Below are 18,051 nucleotides of genomic sequence, written 5' to 3'. Positions count from 1 at the left end.
ATTTCTTAGCAGCATCCTGCTGTATGGAAAAGCTTTCCATGTGACCTTAAAGGCATTTGGCCCAGAGCCAAACTAGAGTTACACAGGAGATGCGTGAACAGTTCCTTAGCTTTTATTTATTTATTTTTTGAATGAAAAGCAGCTGTGGGAGGCTGCCAGTCTGAGCAGAGGAAGGAGAGGCAGGAGGGGTTGTTTAACCCATTCCCCTTCTGCTATTTGTATGCTCACAATCAACATCCTTAATGAGTACCCCCACCCCCACAAAACTCCCAAGGGTTCTAAAAGCAACTTGGAGAGCAGCAATACGGAGATGCTTTTCTACTTTTAATCACGGCTACCAATACTTTGTTTCAGTGGGTTTAAATTAAAACTAAACTAAACTAAACATTTCAACTATCTTTGGTTGGTCAACAGAGCTTATTATAAAAAAAGACACACAAAAAATCCATTGGTGTGATATGACACACAATTAGCAATATCTGCTAATAGCTCTAAAAGGTAAAGGGACCCTCGACCATTAGGTCCAGTCGTGGCCAACTCTGGGGTTGCGGAGCTCATCTCGCTTTATTGGCCAAGGGAGCCGGCGTACAGCTTGCGGGTCATGTGGCCAGCAGGACTAAGCCGTTTCTGGCAAACCAGAGCAGCGCACGGAAACGCTGTTTACCTTCCTGCTGGAGCGGTACCGATTTATCTACTTGCACTTGGACGTGCTTTCAAACTGCTAGGTTGGCAGGAGCAGGGAGCGAGCGACAGGAACTCACTCCGTTGCGGGGATTCGAACCACCAACCTTCTGATCGGCAAGTCCTAGGCTCTGTGGTTTAACCCACAGCGCCTCCCGCGTCCCAATAGCTCTACTTAGCTCTACTACTAAGTAAAGGTAAAGGGACCCCTGATCATTAGGTCCAGTCGCGGACAACTCTGGGGTTGCGGCGTTCATCTTGCTTTATTGGCTGAGGGAGCCGGCGTACAGCTTCCGGGTCATGTGGCCAGCATGACTAAGTCACTTCTGGCGAACCAGAGCAGCTACATTTGTGTAATTAAAGAGACTGCATTTAAACTTAAGAATCCTCTGTGAGTACTCTTGTAAACTTGAAATGTCCAGGAAGATATTTTATCAAGACACTATATTTAAACATAAGCACTCTCTGAGGGGGTTTATGTGATGTTATGAATTCCAGAAAACCCACAGAGTTGCAGTTATCTCTTTCTGGGAATTAATTTGCCAACAGACTAATTTGCTATGAGAAACATTAATTCATACCAACCTGTTGTCTATGTAAATGAAAAACTCTTGTGCCTGCCGTATGAATTTATGCAGATAAAGCTTTTAGAGGAGTGAGCATTCACTGCTGATTCCCCAGAGCATCCTGTCCGAGGCAGGATACACTGCTTGCATACTTAGGTTCTGAATATAAAGAAAGACACTCCGCAGGAGGCATAACAAGGAGCTGGGCACAAGCTATGAGCATTTTCCAAACACATTTATGAGGAAGTCAGTCCCACTGAACTAACATGAAGGTTTAGGGCAGAATACGTTAGTTCAGTGTGGGACTTCTTTGCTGTTTGCACTGATCATGTCTGCTTGGATTCTGTCTGCATGGACGACTAGTAAATCAGTAAGGGGAACTGCACAGTGACTTACATATATCAAGTAGGGTGAGTCTGTGTGCCTGACACTCACAGAAATAGCTCAGTCTCCCAGGCTTGCAGTGGAAACAGAGTATTTGGAGGTAAGGTACTAGAGCCTCATGCTATGAGTCCCATTTGAAACACACACACAGAGAGAGAGAGAGAGAGAGAGAGAGAGTTCCATAGATTGTAGTGGCTTCAAGTGCAAGAGCCTAACTCTCTGTTAAGACATTCTCTGATGTACCTGAGGCAAAGCACACCATCTAGAAAAGGTCCCTGAACAAAACAGCACACGCCCCAGGCCTGTAAGACGAGAATAAAAACATGGCATATACCCAAAGTTCCAGAATCACTGGTGATTAACATGCTTCCTAGTAATAAAGATGCTTATGGACCTCCTGGACCAACCAGCTTGTGAGAAGACAAAGCATGTGAGAGTAAAGAATAACAGCCGCAAAATACATCAGAGGTAGGGCGTTGGAACCGGCCTGTGGGCCAGATCCATAATTCCCTCAATCCCCACAGGTGAGTGGGACTGCCCACCTGTCTACCCCTTGGTATCCTAATGATACTGGGAGCATGCCCTTCAAAGGGGTTCACTGTAACTTCCAACCAGCTGACCAGCAGTTACAGGGAGCCTCTTTGAAGTCCTTTTGGAGGAAGTGGTTCCGTTTCAAAGCGCTTCCCCTCCATGAAGTGCTCCGAGTCCCAGCCGCTTTGTCTGCAGAGGGGAAAAAACTTCATTTGAAAACATCTGTCATGTTTGGTCACTGATCAAAAAAGGCCAGAATGAAAGCAAATAGAACCTTCCTAAGAACTTACTTGAGGGCTGTTTTGTAGTGGTAGATGGCTTCACTGTCACGACCTTGGTCTTTCAAAAAATTGGCATAGTTGTAGTGCACCTTGGCATTATGGGGCAGAGTCTGGATGCCTGACCTATGAACGAGAAACCACATAGGAACAGTAACAAACACAGTTTTGCTTTTTGTTATTGGGATTGCACCTCTTGATAGCTTGCCGTAAAAGGTACTAAAAATGAGGCATACTGGAAACCACGCACTTGGAAGAAACAGGATGTACCTCTCAAACCAAACTGTAGTTTTGTTGAAATATATATATATATATAAATAATAAATGTCCAGTAGCACCTTAGAGACCAACTAAGTTTGTTCTTGGTATGAACTTCCGTGCGCATGCACACTTCTTCAGTCTCCCCCATCCTCCTATGAATGCCTCAACTAGAAATATACCACCAAGCCATCACTGCCAAAATCATACTGTATGCACACACTTCATAGCCTGAAACCTGGTTCCTGACCCACTTTGGAAATTATTCTCTAACTAAAAGAGGAAATAATAAATATTCATACCCCCAGCCAAATAGGGAAAGGTGAGGAGCAAATTACAAGGCAACACAAAATGTTTTTCCCATTTCCATTTCCTTCAATCTTGTGACTAATATTTTCCATGCACATTTGCCCAACATGAATTCCTAAACTCTAATATTGTTGCTCCAGAAAATACATAGCAATTGAACTGGCTGGGGGTGAGGGAGGAAAAAACACACACCACAGATTTGAGAACAATGTCCCAGTGTGGTTTCCTTCCGCACTGATTGCTATGGAGTTTCTCACAGACCAACCTGCAATATAGTGCATTGGCATAAACTACAATGATGTTAATAAAGCCAACACAGGTGATTTTAAAAAACATTTTAGGGCACATGTGATCATAAAAGAGGGTGCCAAACACAGAATTCTCAGCACTCTCACAAAACTACAATTCCCAGTGCTGAGAGATGTGTCATACAATTTAAACCAATTAAAACTGGGTACCATTGGAAAAATTTAAGGTGCTTCCAGCTGGAAGGCTTAATATCTCAAATGGGTTGTTGGTGACAGGTTTTTGCATATTTTCTGCCAAAAATAAATTAAACAGGGGGGAGATATAAACTGGTATTTTGATGCTGATGATGTCATGTGCGCACTATATAAAACCATGCACACATCAACAGCACCAATCCCCCAATAAATACCCATGTGGAAGCATCCATACTGAGTGTGACATTATCACCCCTCCGTTCTGTAAATCATCACCACCAGTAATAAAGTGTTCCACCATGATAAACCGTTTGCTGTGCAACCTCCTGTTAAATTGCTGTCCATTGATCTTTCCCAAGTGTATGTGTTTGGAACCTATTACATAATTCTGTTTGCAAAGCACAAAAAACAAGCGGGACTACGTGCATCACACTGCTCGTTCTGCAGAGGTAACGTGCATAAATAAAAAGAAGCAAAAGTGTCTTTTCAGGGGTGCAGAGGGAAATCATTCCTAGTCAGCACATTCGGCTCACGGAACAGATTTACTGATTGAGGATAAGCTATTTTTAGACAGGTAAAGAGCACCATTTTAAAGGTTTAATCCCCAGTGGAGGAGAGACATTGCCTAGCGATCCATTCTCTCTCTGTCCCACACTATCACCTGCTTATATGGTGGCTAAAACACATATTGTACTGTTCACACTCCAAGCAATATGTATTCTTCAGGTAAGGTATGAAAAATATTACTGGTGGGCCTTGGAGAACCCCAAGAAAGCCAAAATGTTTCCCCAGCCTTGCTGCCCGCCTCTCACCTTAGATCAATCTTACCTGAAAAGGGACTCTCTTGACAGCCAGATTTCATTCTGCTTCACTGTTTTCCATGAGAACAGCAACAGCAGCAAAGCCGAGAGGGTCGCTGCAGTGGCTCCCCATTTATTTAGCCACATACAAAGTTTGTTTAAGCCATGGACCAAGAGGATGCAGTACCCCATACTGAAAAAGCAATCAGGGAAGGAGGAGAGAGAGAAATAATTATAGCAAGATGCAATGGTTGAGGTTCTTTCACAGAGGTTAGCATAACCAGCAAGAGGGCAGGTCCCTTGCATTATCTGGTCTTCTCTCACAGTGGGGCAATATATTGCTAGATGGAGTCATTACTCCTCTGTGTCTCTTTGCTCATTCTTCAACATAACTAACTTAACACAATGCATGCTGCAATTTGACTACATCTTGCCCAGCTTCCACTGCCTAAGTCAATGATGTGAGGCAGGGGGCAGGGTAACACACAATGAAGTCCCATCAGTTGTTTTGTTAAGCTAGACCAGGGATGGGGGACCTTTGGCCCTCTGGGTGTTACTGAACTCCAACTCCCATCAACTCCAACCAGCCTAGCTCAATGGTGAAGGAAGATTAGAGTCCTGGCTCTCCATATGTTGCAACTGCCATCATAATTGGCCAGCCTGGATGGATCTGATGGGAGGCAGAGTCCTCCTCATCCCGGCGTCCTCATCCCTTAGTTGAACATTATGAGAGAGAAGGTGCCAAGACACTCAGTGTGGTTCCTGCTCCTTCTCTCTTGGCAACATCTAGTTGTACTTTGGTTCTCAAAAACCTGCAGAACATATTTGGCAACTCCAGAAGTTCAATTTTATGATACAAATATTAAATTGGGGTAGCCAAAGTAGTGCCTTTCAGGTGTTGCTGGACCACAATTCTCATCAACTCTACAGGGAGTTTTAGTTTAACAACAGCTAATGGTGGCTACCCTTGGTTTTAACTGTTGGGGGCGGGAATTGTAATTCTGCAATACACAAAGTTGTATGAGAGTAGCTTCCACCATGGCTATAGAAACCAGGTAGTCAGTGTAACCAGGACAAAAGAACACACACACACACACACACACACACGCATATACTCTGTCCTTTGGATATTGTAAAATACATACTCTCCCCATCACAGAACTTCCGTGTTGGAAAAAATAATGAGGGAAGCAGCTCCCCATGGGTGTGATCCCAAGTCATAGTTCCTGGGGAAATTGTCCAAGGTCAAGGTTTTCGACTATTGCCCTTGGCAAAGTTTTTAAATCTGGAAGAAAATGCTCCTTCAACTAAGATCCTCAACTTTAGTCTACCTCATACTGGCTGGGAAACTCAGAACAATATAGGACACTTCTAAGACTTTAGTCTTTTCTGACTATCCATTTGGTGCCACAGCTTTTAAAATAACAACTAAATAGCCAGGGTGCGGATGAGGGGAAAGAGATCAGGGTCATGGGATATATGACCCTGAGCTGTTCGACAGTGGAATTTGCTGCCAAGGAGTGTGGTGGAGTCTCCTACTTTGGAGGTCTTTAAGCAGAGGCTTGACAACCATATGTCAGGAGTGCTCTGATGGTGTTTCCTGCTTGGCAGGGGGTTGGACTCGATGGCCCTTGTGGTCTCTTCCAACTCTATGATTCTATGATTCTATGATTCTATGATTCTATATTTTTTTGGGAGGAGGTTAACCTTTTGTCAGTAATGTTCCAATTCAAAGCTGGGTATCACCCCACAAGCTTGCTATTCACAATGGGAGGAAAGCTCTGCTCCCACATGCCACATAATGAGGGGAAAATATGTTAAGCACATTACATTCTGTTAGTAATTATAAGATATAGCTCTGTCTTTTTTGCTATTGCTTGCTCTTGTCTTCTGCACACTTATTTGCCTAATGCTGACATATGGTTTAACATAATCTTGAACCTGGTCATTTCTTTTGTTTTGTTTTTACTGCCTCTCTCCCATGCTAAACTGAATTGGTTTTTAACATGGTTTAATATAATTTTTAGCATCATTGTTATTATAATTATGTATTAGCTTTTTAATGTATTGTTATTTTACTGGAGCATTTTGTCTGGAGCATTTTCTTTTTATGTTTGGGGCTTATAAAGGAAAGGGGGGGAAATCTACAATAATCTGCCTTAATAGTGAACTCTTAATTAGTTAAATTCACCAAGTTAATATGATCTTATGAATCAAAAGTCTCATAATACGCTCAATAGTTTTTTTAAAAAAAAAAACATTCACACTGAACTTCTGGTTCAGTTTTTTTAAATTACAAATATAGTTTTTATACAATTTTCATGTGTTTCCTTAAACCATTCCATATTTAAAATAACAACCAACACCGCTCCATTTAAACTAATATGCCAAGTTATTTTCCCTACAAAACTATCCATATATATTGACTCTATCTTACATATTGCCAAAATATAATTTTCTTCCCAAAGAGCTGTTTGCTAAATCTACAGTCCCTGCTAAATCTACAGTCCCTGCAGATAGCACCAGAAGCTAATCTGCTTTTGTTGTCTAACATTCCTTTGCTTTTATTCCAGCGTGTTTATTATAAAGCAACAGCATCCAAGTATCTTGACTTTTTATGGAATCAAACTTGCTATTTGATTTCTCTTCAGAGTGTTTGATATTAATGGGCAAACAGCTAAACGTTCGAAGTCTGACTCTGGATAAGAATAATCTCAAAGAAAGGATGTTTGCAATGCTTAGTAACTTAATTATGTTTTATCTGATCAGAGAGCTAGAGAAACAGGAACTAACCCCAAATGGTAAAATGGCATTATTTCTTTCCTCCATTATTAAATATATGTGGGAATTGAGACTGTTTCACACTTGATTCCTGCAAGGCTGCATTTGTTTGCTCCTGGATGTGTTTCTGCAGGAGACTACATAAGAGAAGGGTGCTCACTTGCACATCATCATCAACAACAAGAAAAGGAAATGTGCCACCAAAAAACAAGATAACAGATGTTCAAAAATTTCCATATGCTCATTTATATGTATGGATGCAAATTTAAGCAGAAACACATCTCACAATAATGGGGAAGGCTGTAACCTGGTGGCCTGGGTGCTGATGGACAACTTCAGTGCTCCTACTGCTCTCACTTCTGAGGGTTCTAGTTTCCATCAATTTTCAAATGGACTTGGACCAGACTGATAACTCCTTCAGACAGTGGACTATCCTCTGTAAAGTAGGAAACATGACCACTCTGCCTAGCAGGCTATCAGCCAAAATGCAAATACTTGGAGCATGCATTAGTGTGTGGCATTTTTTCAAATGCTGCCTTGGTACCAAGTGCCGGGAAGTCAGCTGCTCAGGAAGTTCAGCCCGAAGTTCTTAGAGCATATGAATTGAGGAAACTGGATACATTACGTGAGTACACCAAATTCCCCAAATGATCAAGGGGTTAAAGACTTTCTTTAGAATGAAAGGCTGAAGGTTTTCAGACTTGTCAGCTTAGAAAATGAATAGCTACTTAGGACAGTGTGTGTGTGTGTGTGTGTGTGTGTGTGTGTGTGTGTGTGTGTGTGTGAGAGAGAGAGAGAGAGAGAGAGAATGTGTGGAATATGAAATACAGAATTATGGACGGCATGGGAGGCTGAATAGAAAGTCATCATTTCTCCCCCTTGCATCGTACTAGAATTCAGGGTCACCTAATTAAGCTGATTGGCAGTAGATGCAGGAGCGACAAAAAGAAGCAGCTTTTCACACAGCGCAAAAATGGATAATGGAAATTTACCACCTCAAGGCTGCTGATGCAGCACAGAGAAGGGAAGTGTTATACAGGAGGGATCACAGCTCAGGAGTAAAGCTCATGCTTTGCACGTAGAAAGACCCGGACTCTGGCATCGTCAGTTTTAAAAAAGAATAGGGGAGCAGGTAATGGGAAAGGTTTCTGTCTGAGACCCAGAAGAGCTGCTGCCCATCAGACTAGGCTGCAAATGACCCATTAAAATTTGTGCAGCCAACTGAAAATCACTGTTATAAGATCTGTTTAGGTAAAAACAAGCCTGACTACAATTAACCTCAGCCTGCAACAGTGGCCCGTAGCGTGGGGGGTGCAGGGGGGGCCGTCCGCACCAGGCGCAACATCTGGGGGGGCGCTCGCACTCGCAGCTCTCTGCCCCCTGCTAAAATCCATGGGTTAGGGGGCGCAAATTACTTGCCTTGCCCCGGGTGCTGACAACCCACGCTACGCCACTGGCCTGCAATACCTTCGGATTGCAGTACCCTCAGTATTTATTGATAAAAGTTGTTAATAAATGGAGCAGGGCAGCTACAAGTGTCATTAATTTCAACAGGAGATACCCTTAAGAATGCTTAACTCTATCCAATGGAATCTACAGGGTTTAAAGGTGCACAATGCAGGCTGGATCGTGCCCCTTCTATTTAGAAACAACTCTAACAATACTTTTGACAGCACTTTTAAGCCACAAGAATGTCACAATCCTTTGCCTACCTCACCACAACCCTTTGTAGTAGGTCAGAATTTTCCCCATTTTATGTTCAGAGAACTGAGGGTAAGTGTTCACACCTTGCCAGTGGTAATTCATGACACGAGTGATGTGCCAACCCCTATTCTCTCATATTCAAGTGAGGATGCAATCTGCAACCACTGGTGAGACTTAAAGGAATATGATCTAAGGATCAAATTCTGGTCATTTACAAATAAAATTTGCATATGTTTTCAACTGATGACACAGTTTAATCCTTTTGTGTCAGGTTTTTTTTTGGGGGGTGGGGTGGCGTTCTTAAGCAGTTATCTACAGAAAGCGTATGTTGTATAAAAGTGGAGGGATTGCATTTGACTTCAATTGCAGGGGGAACGACACACAAGGCTTTCATCGAAGTAGAGGTTTTGTCATGTTCACAGTTTTACAAATGATTTGTCAGAGGCATGGAGAAATTCAGATTTCCATGAGTAAATTGAAAGAAAATAAAATGGAAAAAGACTAGATCGGGCCAACAGCACACCAAATAAGCATTCGTAATAGGAAGTTAGGAGGAAAATATCCCCTAGAAGCAAGTGAATAATAATATATTCTCTTCAAATGAATACTTGGCTGGGGGAAAAGGGAGAGAGCTCTTTTGTGATTTTAAAGGGTCACAACCTCATAAAATTTTTAACTCTATTCTCACATCCTCATCACACTATGAATTTTAATTGCTATCGAACAAAATGCTATTAAAAGAGGTGAAGTAAAATGGCTACAAAATCCATTTCTCTTTTTACTTCCAGTTCCTCCCCCCCTCAAACAAATCAAATCATCTTTAGGCCCATTACAATGTAAGCAATTTCCTTTTTAAGGAGGACATGGTGAATACAAATATGTGCTATTGAAAAATAATAGGTAAGTATCATTTAATGCCGAGTGCTAGACCCCAGGCCATCTCAAAACATTCCATGGTGACCTGGATATTCCATAACCACCACAAAACTTCACATTCACTAATATGCATTATTTAGATAAACTGATCTCTCGTAAACCTTGACAAAATGCCTTGTGAATATTAAGCGCGCACACATACAGGCTCCCAAGATCATCATCATCATACAACATGTACAGCAGAGCCATAGCTGCTTTCCTTTAGCAGAGCGTACCATATTAACAGCAAATGTTTGACCCTCCACTGCTGGTCATACGCCATGGAAGATCAAATTCTGGGGATGCCAATGTAGTCCCAAGAGGCAGAGCACCACCTCTTGGGATGGAAAGGTGCTGTGACATGGTCTGCCCAAACAAGTTGGTTCTAGTTTCTCAAACAAGTTCAGCAGACTAAACTCTGTGGGTCAATTGTGTGATCTAGGCTATAGTACCAGCCTGCCTAAATGTTGTCAGATAAACCATAAAGTTAATCTGAATCCACAGGGACCTGACACCCACGAGGCACTTATGAGGATGGATTTGATAACCACAAGCACGCCACCAGGAAGCGCCAGATACTACAACTATCTGTGGCACCACTGACGTTCTTGTAAATAAACACTGAGAACCAAACATTTTACGGGCATGAATACTTATAGGGATTATTACGTAACCTCATTCCTTTGTGTGCTCATGGGACAAAACTGTGATAGCTAGATAAGCAAGCAGTTTTCTAGCACTGCTGGCTAACATGCAAGTTGCAATGTTAGGATTAAGTAGCTGCTACCATATAAATTTGTGCCTTCTTACGACAATCACAGTTGCAAAATCCATGGATCTCGTCCAAGAGGGAAAGTTCCCAGGACTGATAAAAAATAAGGGGGGAAATGACTTAAGTGTTGGTTTCTGCTTCCTTCACTGTGCAGCGAAGTGCTTGTCACAAGACAATGTTTACATTCCACAGTCAGAGTACTGTTGGGTTTTCCCACGGGAATGGGAAGCTGGATGTGACGTACACTGGTTTCCTGTTTTTCACTGTCCTCTCGGTGTTCGTTGTTCCGAGGAGAAGGACGGTTGCTTCTCTGCTCCCGCAGAGGCAAGATGCATGTTTGTAATTTCTCAACATTGAACTGAAAATAAAGCAACTTTAAGCATGTGGCACGTACTGCTCATCATTCCGTTGTGCACAGGACTCTGCAATTACATTTTTGGTTATGGGCCCAGAAAGACGTAAATCAAACTGAAGACTGGAGACTCCAGAAGCCGAGTCGGAATGCCGGCAGAGGAACAGAGAAACGGATCGCGTTATCTGCTCTGCGCGTCAAGTTTGATTGATGGAGGTATGTGCTCATGCTCCGGGCAGCCTGCCAGCTTCTAATTTATGGCTTTATGGCTGGACTTTGTACTTTTAAAGCCGTTTTGCCGCGATACAGGCAAAGGCACAAGCTCACAGGCTTGGTGGCTGGGAAAGCGAAAGTACTTGTTACAGTGCTTTTGGAAGCAGCTGTACTGTGACGCAGCTTGATTAAAGTAGCAGAGATGGCTGAAACAAAGCTGGTTGATGCTTTTGGGATTCCTAAGCTCAATAAGAAAAATTATACGGACTGGGTGCAGTATGCAGAGGCTGTTCTGCGGAAAGAGGGTCTGTTTAATGTTATTACAGACAACCCCCCAGCTCCAATTACAGATGAATGGGCTACTAAAGATTCCAAAGCAAGGGGAACGCTTACGTTGATAGTATCCCCAGAAGAGCTCTGTCTGTTGCGTGGAAAGACCACAGCCAGAGAAATTTGGGACACTTTAAGAGAGGCTCACTTGAGGACAGAAGCTGGTTCCTCAATGTACTACTATGCCAAGCTGCATGGTATGGCTCTTGCTGAAGGTGGAGATGTGTACCCGTGTTAGTGCGCATGCATGTGATTTTCGGCGTCTGCACAGACGCGATTTCCTATGCCTCGGAAGCGAGTCCCTGTGCTATGTTGCGCCAGTTTAGCGCAGCACACAAGCGGGCAGCTCAGTTCGGGGGCGGCTCGGGGGCCGGTCAAATGACCTCCACGGGCTGCTTCCAGCCCATGGGCCTGAGGTTGCTGACCCCTGCTGTAGTCCAACAACATCGGGAGAGTACCAGATTGGGGAAGGCTAATCTAATCAAAGCTAAGCACTTAAAAATCTTACTGACTTTAATGGGAGGGTATTGCTTGCTATGACTTTAAGGTTTCAGGATGTTGCCTGGTTAACCTGCAAAACCTGGAAGAATAATTGAGGAAAGGTTTTAAATTTTAATTATTAATCGCTCCTTACTCCATTCCAGGACACCCACGTTTACTGGCTTTCCAAATAATTGCAAGACAACAGTGGATAGTTTGGAGAGATCAAGGAGAATCATGGGCATTGAAATGCAACCAGTTGCCTATATGTACCCTGCTTTTCTGGTAAAGAAAGCTGCATCATCTGGGCTCAGGAGATTGTGCTTTGCATGCAGAAGATCCCAGGTCCAATACCCAACATACCAAGCTAAGACTGGGAGAGACTTCTTTCTGAAACCTTGGAGAAGCACTGTTGGTTGGTGAAGACAATACTGAGCTGGATTAATGGACTCAGTGTAAGGCGGGTTTTTCTTATGTTCCTGTAGAAGACCTTCTTATACACTTTCCTGCACAGGAAGAACCAATGGCCAGGCTGGATAGAGTTAGTCTAGATAGAAGGTTCTGTAATGGCATAGCTTACCACATAGGGCAGTGGTTAGCAATTCCTGACAGGGTGTGAGGTCACAAGTAACCTAGGGGTTACCCAATGAGCCTCTGCTCTGCCAGCTAAACTTAACTCAAGAGATCCATGATGGGACCTCATGACATTTTCGTTTCTCCTCCTCCTCCTCCTGTTTTAATTAAATACAGCCATGGGGGCTGTCAGTTTGATTGGAGCAGCAGTGCCAACATGTGTGTGCGCGTTTAAGCCTTCCCTCTCCCCCCCCCCCGGCTATTTTTTTTTAATTAAAAAATTCACATACCAAATCCCTCCCAGTCAAAACTCCCTCGCTTGAGGTTGTTGTCTTCCAGGTGAGAGTGGGGGGGAATAGGAGTACCTGTAGCCTAGGGCAAAGTGAATTTGTTTGGGTAACCAGCATGAAGCAGCCCCTCCCCAAGTCAAACTGGCCACCCTCCCAATCAGCATTTAATTAAAAAAAGAAATCAAAACCTTTTATTGAATACCAGAGGGATGCAATGCAAGCTTTTATACAAGATTTTTTTTTCAAAAGCACAATAGTACAATTTAAAATAGGAGAATTTGTAAATTTGGGAGACAGTCACAGATCTTCCACACAACATGTAACTTGGCCCTGAAACTCAGGTCTAACAACATCCAACTGCTATGTAAAGGCTTCTAGCCACTTCACTGCTGCTTTCCCAGAATTTGGCAGAGACTGTTACACTGTCCTCTGCATTTACATGAACAGAATTTTTTATTAAAAGATGTTTCATTCGGAAAAGAAGGCCAAAGAAAGCTTTAAAGGACCACTACATACCTATGGGTACATTGCCCCCAACCACACTGGTTAGATATCCTCGTCTTAGTCTAATTGAATAACTGAGACTTAAGAGCAGAGGTGGAAACAAAATCCAAGAAATGAATATTGTGCTTGGCAAGAGAAGAAACTGCTGCTAAAGAAAGTTCTCAATAATGTTATACGTCCCTGCTCTCATTATTTGCTCAACCATTTTATTGCCAGGCTCTCCCTTGGAGCAAAATTATAAAGAGGGGGTGGGAGGAATCTTTCTTGCTTTGCAGTGGCTACAAATTCTTGTTTGAGGAGAGTGCCGCAAGACTGTGTTCGAAATAAAACAAAAGAGATCATTGCTCACTATTCAGTCTTGTGAGAAGTCATATTTAGCCCCCTCAATATTCTAGGCCTGTATCACTTTTCGGAGCAGAGCACACCTCCCTTTTCCTGGGGGAACCTTGGAACAACAAACAAGATCTATCCATTTTAAACATAACATAGGAATTGGCTGCCATGCACATTTTTCATTTTAGATTTAAGTTCCAGTTCTCTGTCGATCTGAGGCATGGACCATTTTCTCCCAAGGAAATTCAGGACCCAGCAATCAAGAGCTGAAAGCAAGAGCTCCTGGCTCCCAGAGGCATAGTAAGCTCTGAGGAGGGGGGATGGGAAGGGGGCAGAGTCTTTCCCAAAGAGTGTGAAGGAATGTGCCCCTGTCCCTCTAGGATAAACTTTCTTGTGTAACACAGAAACATGCAGTTGGGAGGGATCTCAAATGTCACCTCGTCCAACCATCTGCCAATGCAGGAAATCCACAAGCACAGCATCCCTGACAGGTGAGATCAGGTGTCCAAGGTGGACTGTCACAATGGAAGCTAAGAACACACAGTGGCAGTTGCCCAATGCAGTGATACTGTTGTGGATCAATACCACTGTTGCCCAACCCTGTTATTTTCCTGCAGGGTCTTCTCCCTTCCATGGGCATGAATCTTCTTTCTGGTGACAACTAACCAGACACCTCACCAAGCCTCACGATACAATATGGAAAAGATCTGAAGTGTACTTTTTTAAAACTATGAATGCAAGCTTTAAATCGATAGATTAAACATCTAAAGATTTAATTGATTAACCCATTTGAAGCAAGTTAAAGGCACTCGTGCTCATTAACAAATAGCATGTTAGTGCATAGACCATGAAAAAGAAAATATTACAGATCTAACACTAAATGGAAGCTTAGTGCTCTCTTCAATATAGGGGTCTGCAACAAAATACTGCAGTGTGGATATTCAGGGCCCTTTTCCAGGGTACTTACTCTATGCTATCCTCCCTTCCCAGTTTTCAATTATCCCCCTCCCCAATAGTCAGTTCACATTCCATGCCTACTTCGCCTCACTGGACTGTTCTGGTGGGTGTCCACCCCAACCACTGCCAAGTCTTTTGTACCATAGATTCCGGCGTATTAGGCGAATGGGAGTATTAGACGACCCCCCCAAAGGTCCGCACCGGGAAAAAGCTATACCTGGCGTATAAGACGACCCCTGACTTTTTAACCTCATTTCCGGGGTTGAAAAGTCGTCTTATACACCGGAATCTACGGTACTTCTGCAAACCTTGGACTGCTTTGAGCCTCTTGGTCAGCAGTGGTACATGAGATAAGGGGGAGGGTGGAGCAGCAGTGCCAAACTCCTGTCATCTGCCGTGATATCACTCTCTGGGTCAGAGATGGGGCAGCAAGAAAGGGTTGGTGGCAGCCCACAAGTGAATGCACACCCATGCTACAAACAGCAATTTGCTCTCCCCATCTTTCTTTTGGTGAGCAGCCGTGCCCCTTCACATTCCACCGCTACTGTTACCTCCCTCCTGTGAATGGACAGTGTGGTTTCGGATACAATAAATACCAGCACAGAGTACACTATTAGTATATGCAATATCAACATTAATGAGGTTTTAGCATCACTCTTTCTCATTTTTGTATACATCTCTGTTTCTTCATCGGACACGTCTTCATGCCTCTGCTGAGACGACGTGTTCTATTCTCATTCCATATTACAGAAACACAAATGAGCCTAAGTTTTTTTTAAAACAAACTAGCCCTTCAACTTCAGTCACACCAATTTAGCAACTCATCTACTGATTAAATCAATTCGAATTTGTGAGATAAGCATAACATTATTTTGTACACACTAGGGAGCAATCAACATCACCCAATTTCTCCTCATCAAGACAGTGGTTTTCAATATGCACTCTGGGGAACTGTAGATGCCCTGAAAGCTTATAATGGGTTCCCCGGTTTTTAAAAAAAATCAATAATGGCAGACAAGTTTCCTCTCAAAGGGAGCTTTGCCAGCGTCCAAAGCTACAGATTGCCCCAACAATGAAAGCGTTGGATGTGCCTCACTGTCATTTTCAGCCATCTTAGTCAGTTCCTCACATGAACTGAAAGCCAAACCAGATGAGACACAAATCAAACAACTGTGTGATAATCGTTTTAAAAAGTAAATTGCAGGTGCAAAGACCCCAATCTAAATCAAGACCCTGGAATTGGGTTTTTATTGAGTGTTCTCTGCAAAGTTATACATTGCAACAGCACTACCCCTACAATTTGCATTGTGGAGGGGGGGGCGTCAGTTTACCCCACTGGGAACGTTTTTGAATGTAGATGCAAAGTCCCCAATCCAGACTGGGACCATAAGGGGACAAAGGGGTAAAGCCCCCCCTACCTACCCCTCCAATTCCAGGATCCCACTGCAAATGGGGAGACTGTGCCTGTAATTTATTTTTTAAAAGTCATTCACGCAATTGCTAATTATGTTATTGGCATGTCATCTGCTTTGGCAGAATCCTCTGGCTTTCCATGAAAAGAAGTTCAAGAATTCCTTGGCAAATTAAAATGTTCCCTAAAGCTAAAAATGTTGAAAGACACCGCTCTAAGAGATAATAGGCCACATTTTCCACTTTCCCAGAATGGTGTGCATTTTGTTTGTTCTTTAACAGTATCTCTCTAGATGTCTACCCAACAAAACGCCTGTCTTCATTCATTAAAATGTCAGGCTAGATCTCATTCTGTGGCTTAATCTGACATTTCCAGTATCCTCTTTTTTTGAAGGTTGAACTAAGAAGAACTTGTGACTCAAATGCTTTATATCCAAACAAAATAGCTGAAATGCCCAGGAATCCAAATTACAGTAAGACAATGGACTAGGTATCACATCTAGTACATTTTGAAACGGAATGCCATTGTTTACCAAAGCTCATTTCTCCCACCCCAAATTTCACTCTAAACTACAATCAGTTTTTCTAAGAATAATAGACCCAATACAGACTGAAGTAACAGATCTAGATAGAAATCCAATATTTTTCTTTCTTTCCCAGTTCTATCTAATGTTTACAAATAAAGAAGAGAACAATTCTCCTCTATAGTAGTATCTAGGAAGATACCAGTTTGATCAGACTTTGGGTCAGCTCATGGTCACAGCAGTATCCACACTGGGCCTATACATCACTGTGATTGGTGTAATTGTGGCACCTTGAGAAAGGGCTGTTGTTACTGTACAAGCAATAAGGACCACATATACAATCCTTACATGAAGTCACTAACAGTCACAGTCAAGCTGTTTGAAAATCACTGCCAGCATAGCAACTCTTTCAGTAAAGCCCTTGAGTAGATCTAAGTATTGAACCATCCAAATCTCATTTTTACAGATTTACTTTAGCACTTGATGAGCAGCAGACCACGAATATCAGCAAAGTAGTTACAAATGAATGGGATTACATGGCATCACTGCATACAGATAGTTGAACAATTCTATCTACCACTGCCTGGTAGATGTTTCTTGACAAATTCTGCAGAATTTCTGAAGCGATAGTTGTAAATAGTTGTACATATTTACTTGTGGGAATAAATATGGGCTGAAGACCTTAGTTTTTAAATATCATAATTGAGAGTGTCATTTCAAAAGAATTGAATGTGTGAAAATTACCTAGGCATATACAGGACGCGCTCGGCCACAACAAATCCCACCCTGAAGAAGAGGTTGCTAGCCGGTATGAAGGGGAAAACCAGGAACAACAGGCCAACTAGAACTTCTCTGTGTTCCAGTTTCTGCAATGAAACAATAATTAGAGACAAATGAGTGAAAAAGAATGCCAAGTTCAGGGAAGATCACAGTTCCAATTCTAATATAACAATATTCATACTCATATTTTTCATCATTTCATTTTATTATGGCACTTAAGCTACGTGCTTTAACAACAACAGCAAAACTTAAGAGATTGTATTGCACTGTATAGCATCCAAGCACTGGATCACAGCTAAAACCTTTAGGTTCAAGCTAAACGTTAAATGACCTCTTTATACAGTATTAGCCTTCCACACACATTTTGCAAATGGCAAAGGGACAAGGAAATGATAATATCATATTATGAGTATTTTCCTACTACACGTTATTGGGGAGAAGTGAGAGAAGGCAAAGTTGGTGATGTCCAATAATTTCTCCTGATGTATAATGTGTCACTAAACTATACCAGCTTGTTTTTACTTATCTTGTATATATTCATCTTAAGCCAGTGGGTTATTGTCATTCCAATTTTACAGATGGAAAAATGCAGCAGAGGGATTACAGTTTGCATAAGGTTTATCAGTGTTTCCGTGGCTGAGCTGGGATTGGAACATGGACCTATCAGAACTAAGTGTGCTACTGGCCCCATTCACGAGCAACAGTAAGAACAGTCTTCCTCAACCTTGGTCCTCCAGATGTTTTGAGACTACAATTCCCATCATCCCTGAAAACTGGTCCTGCTAGCTAGGGATAATGGGAGTTGTAGGCCAAAAACATCTGGAGGGCCGAGGTTGAGGAAGCCTGGGTAAGAATATTGTCCAGACTAGGCCAACATTTTGCT

General features: G+C 42.5%; 1 protein-coding gene across 1 annotated transcript in view; it reads right to left on the bottom strand.

Annotated features, from left to right (window-relative positions):
* Positions 1 to 18,051, bottom strand: part of TMTC1 (transmembrane O-mannosyltransferase targeting cadherins 1) — a 141,246-nt gene that overhangs the window by 47,144 nt on the left and 76,051 nt on the right. The window contains exons 9-11 of the mRNA XM_082240469.1: positions 17,133 to 17,254; positions 4,279 to 4,443; positions 2,453 to 2,566 (exon numbers count right to left, since the gene is read on the bottom strand). Of these exons, the coding sequence (XP_082096595.1) occupies positions 2,453 to 2,566; positions 4,279 to 4,443; positions 17,133 to 17,254 (401 nt within the window). The remainder of the gene's footprint in view (positions 1 to 2,452; positions 2,567 to 4,278; positions 4,444 to 17,132; positions 17,255 to 18,051) is intronic.

This window comes from Podarcis vaucheri, assembly GCF_965113315.1.
Source record: "Podarcis vaucheri genome assembly, chromosome: 10".
NCBI classification, from domain to species: Eukaryota; Metazoa; Chordata; class Lepidosauria; order Squamata; family Lacertidae; genus Podarcis; species Podarcis vaucheri.
The sequence above is the reverse complement of the archived record's forward strand: the minus strand, read 5'-3'. Positions and strand labels throughout refer to the sequence as shown.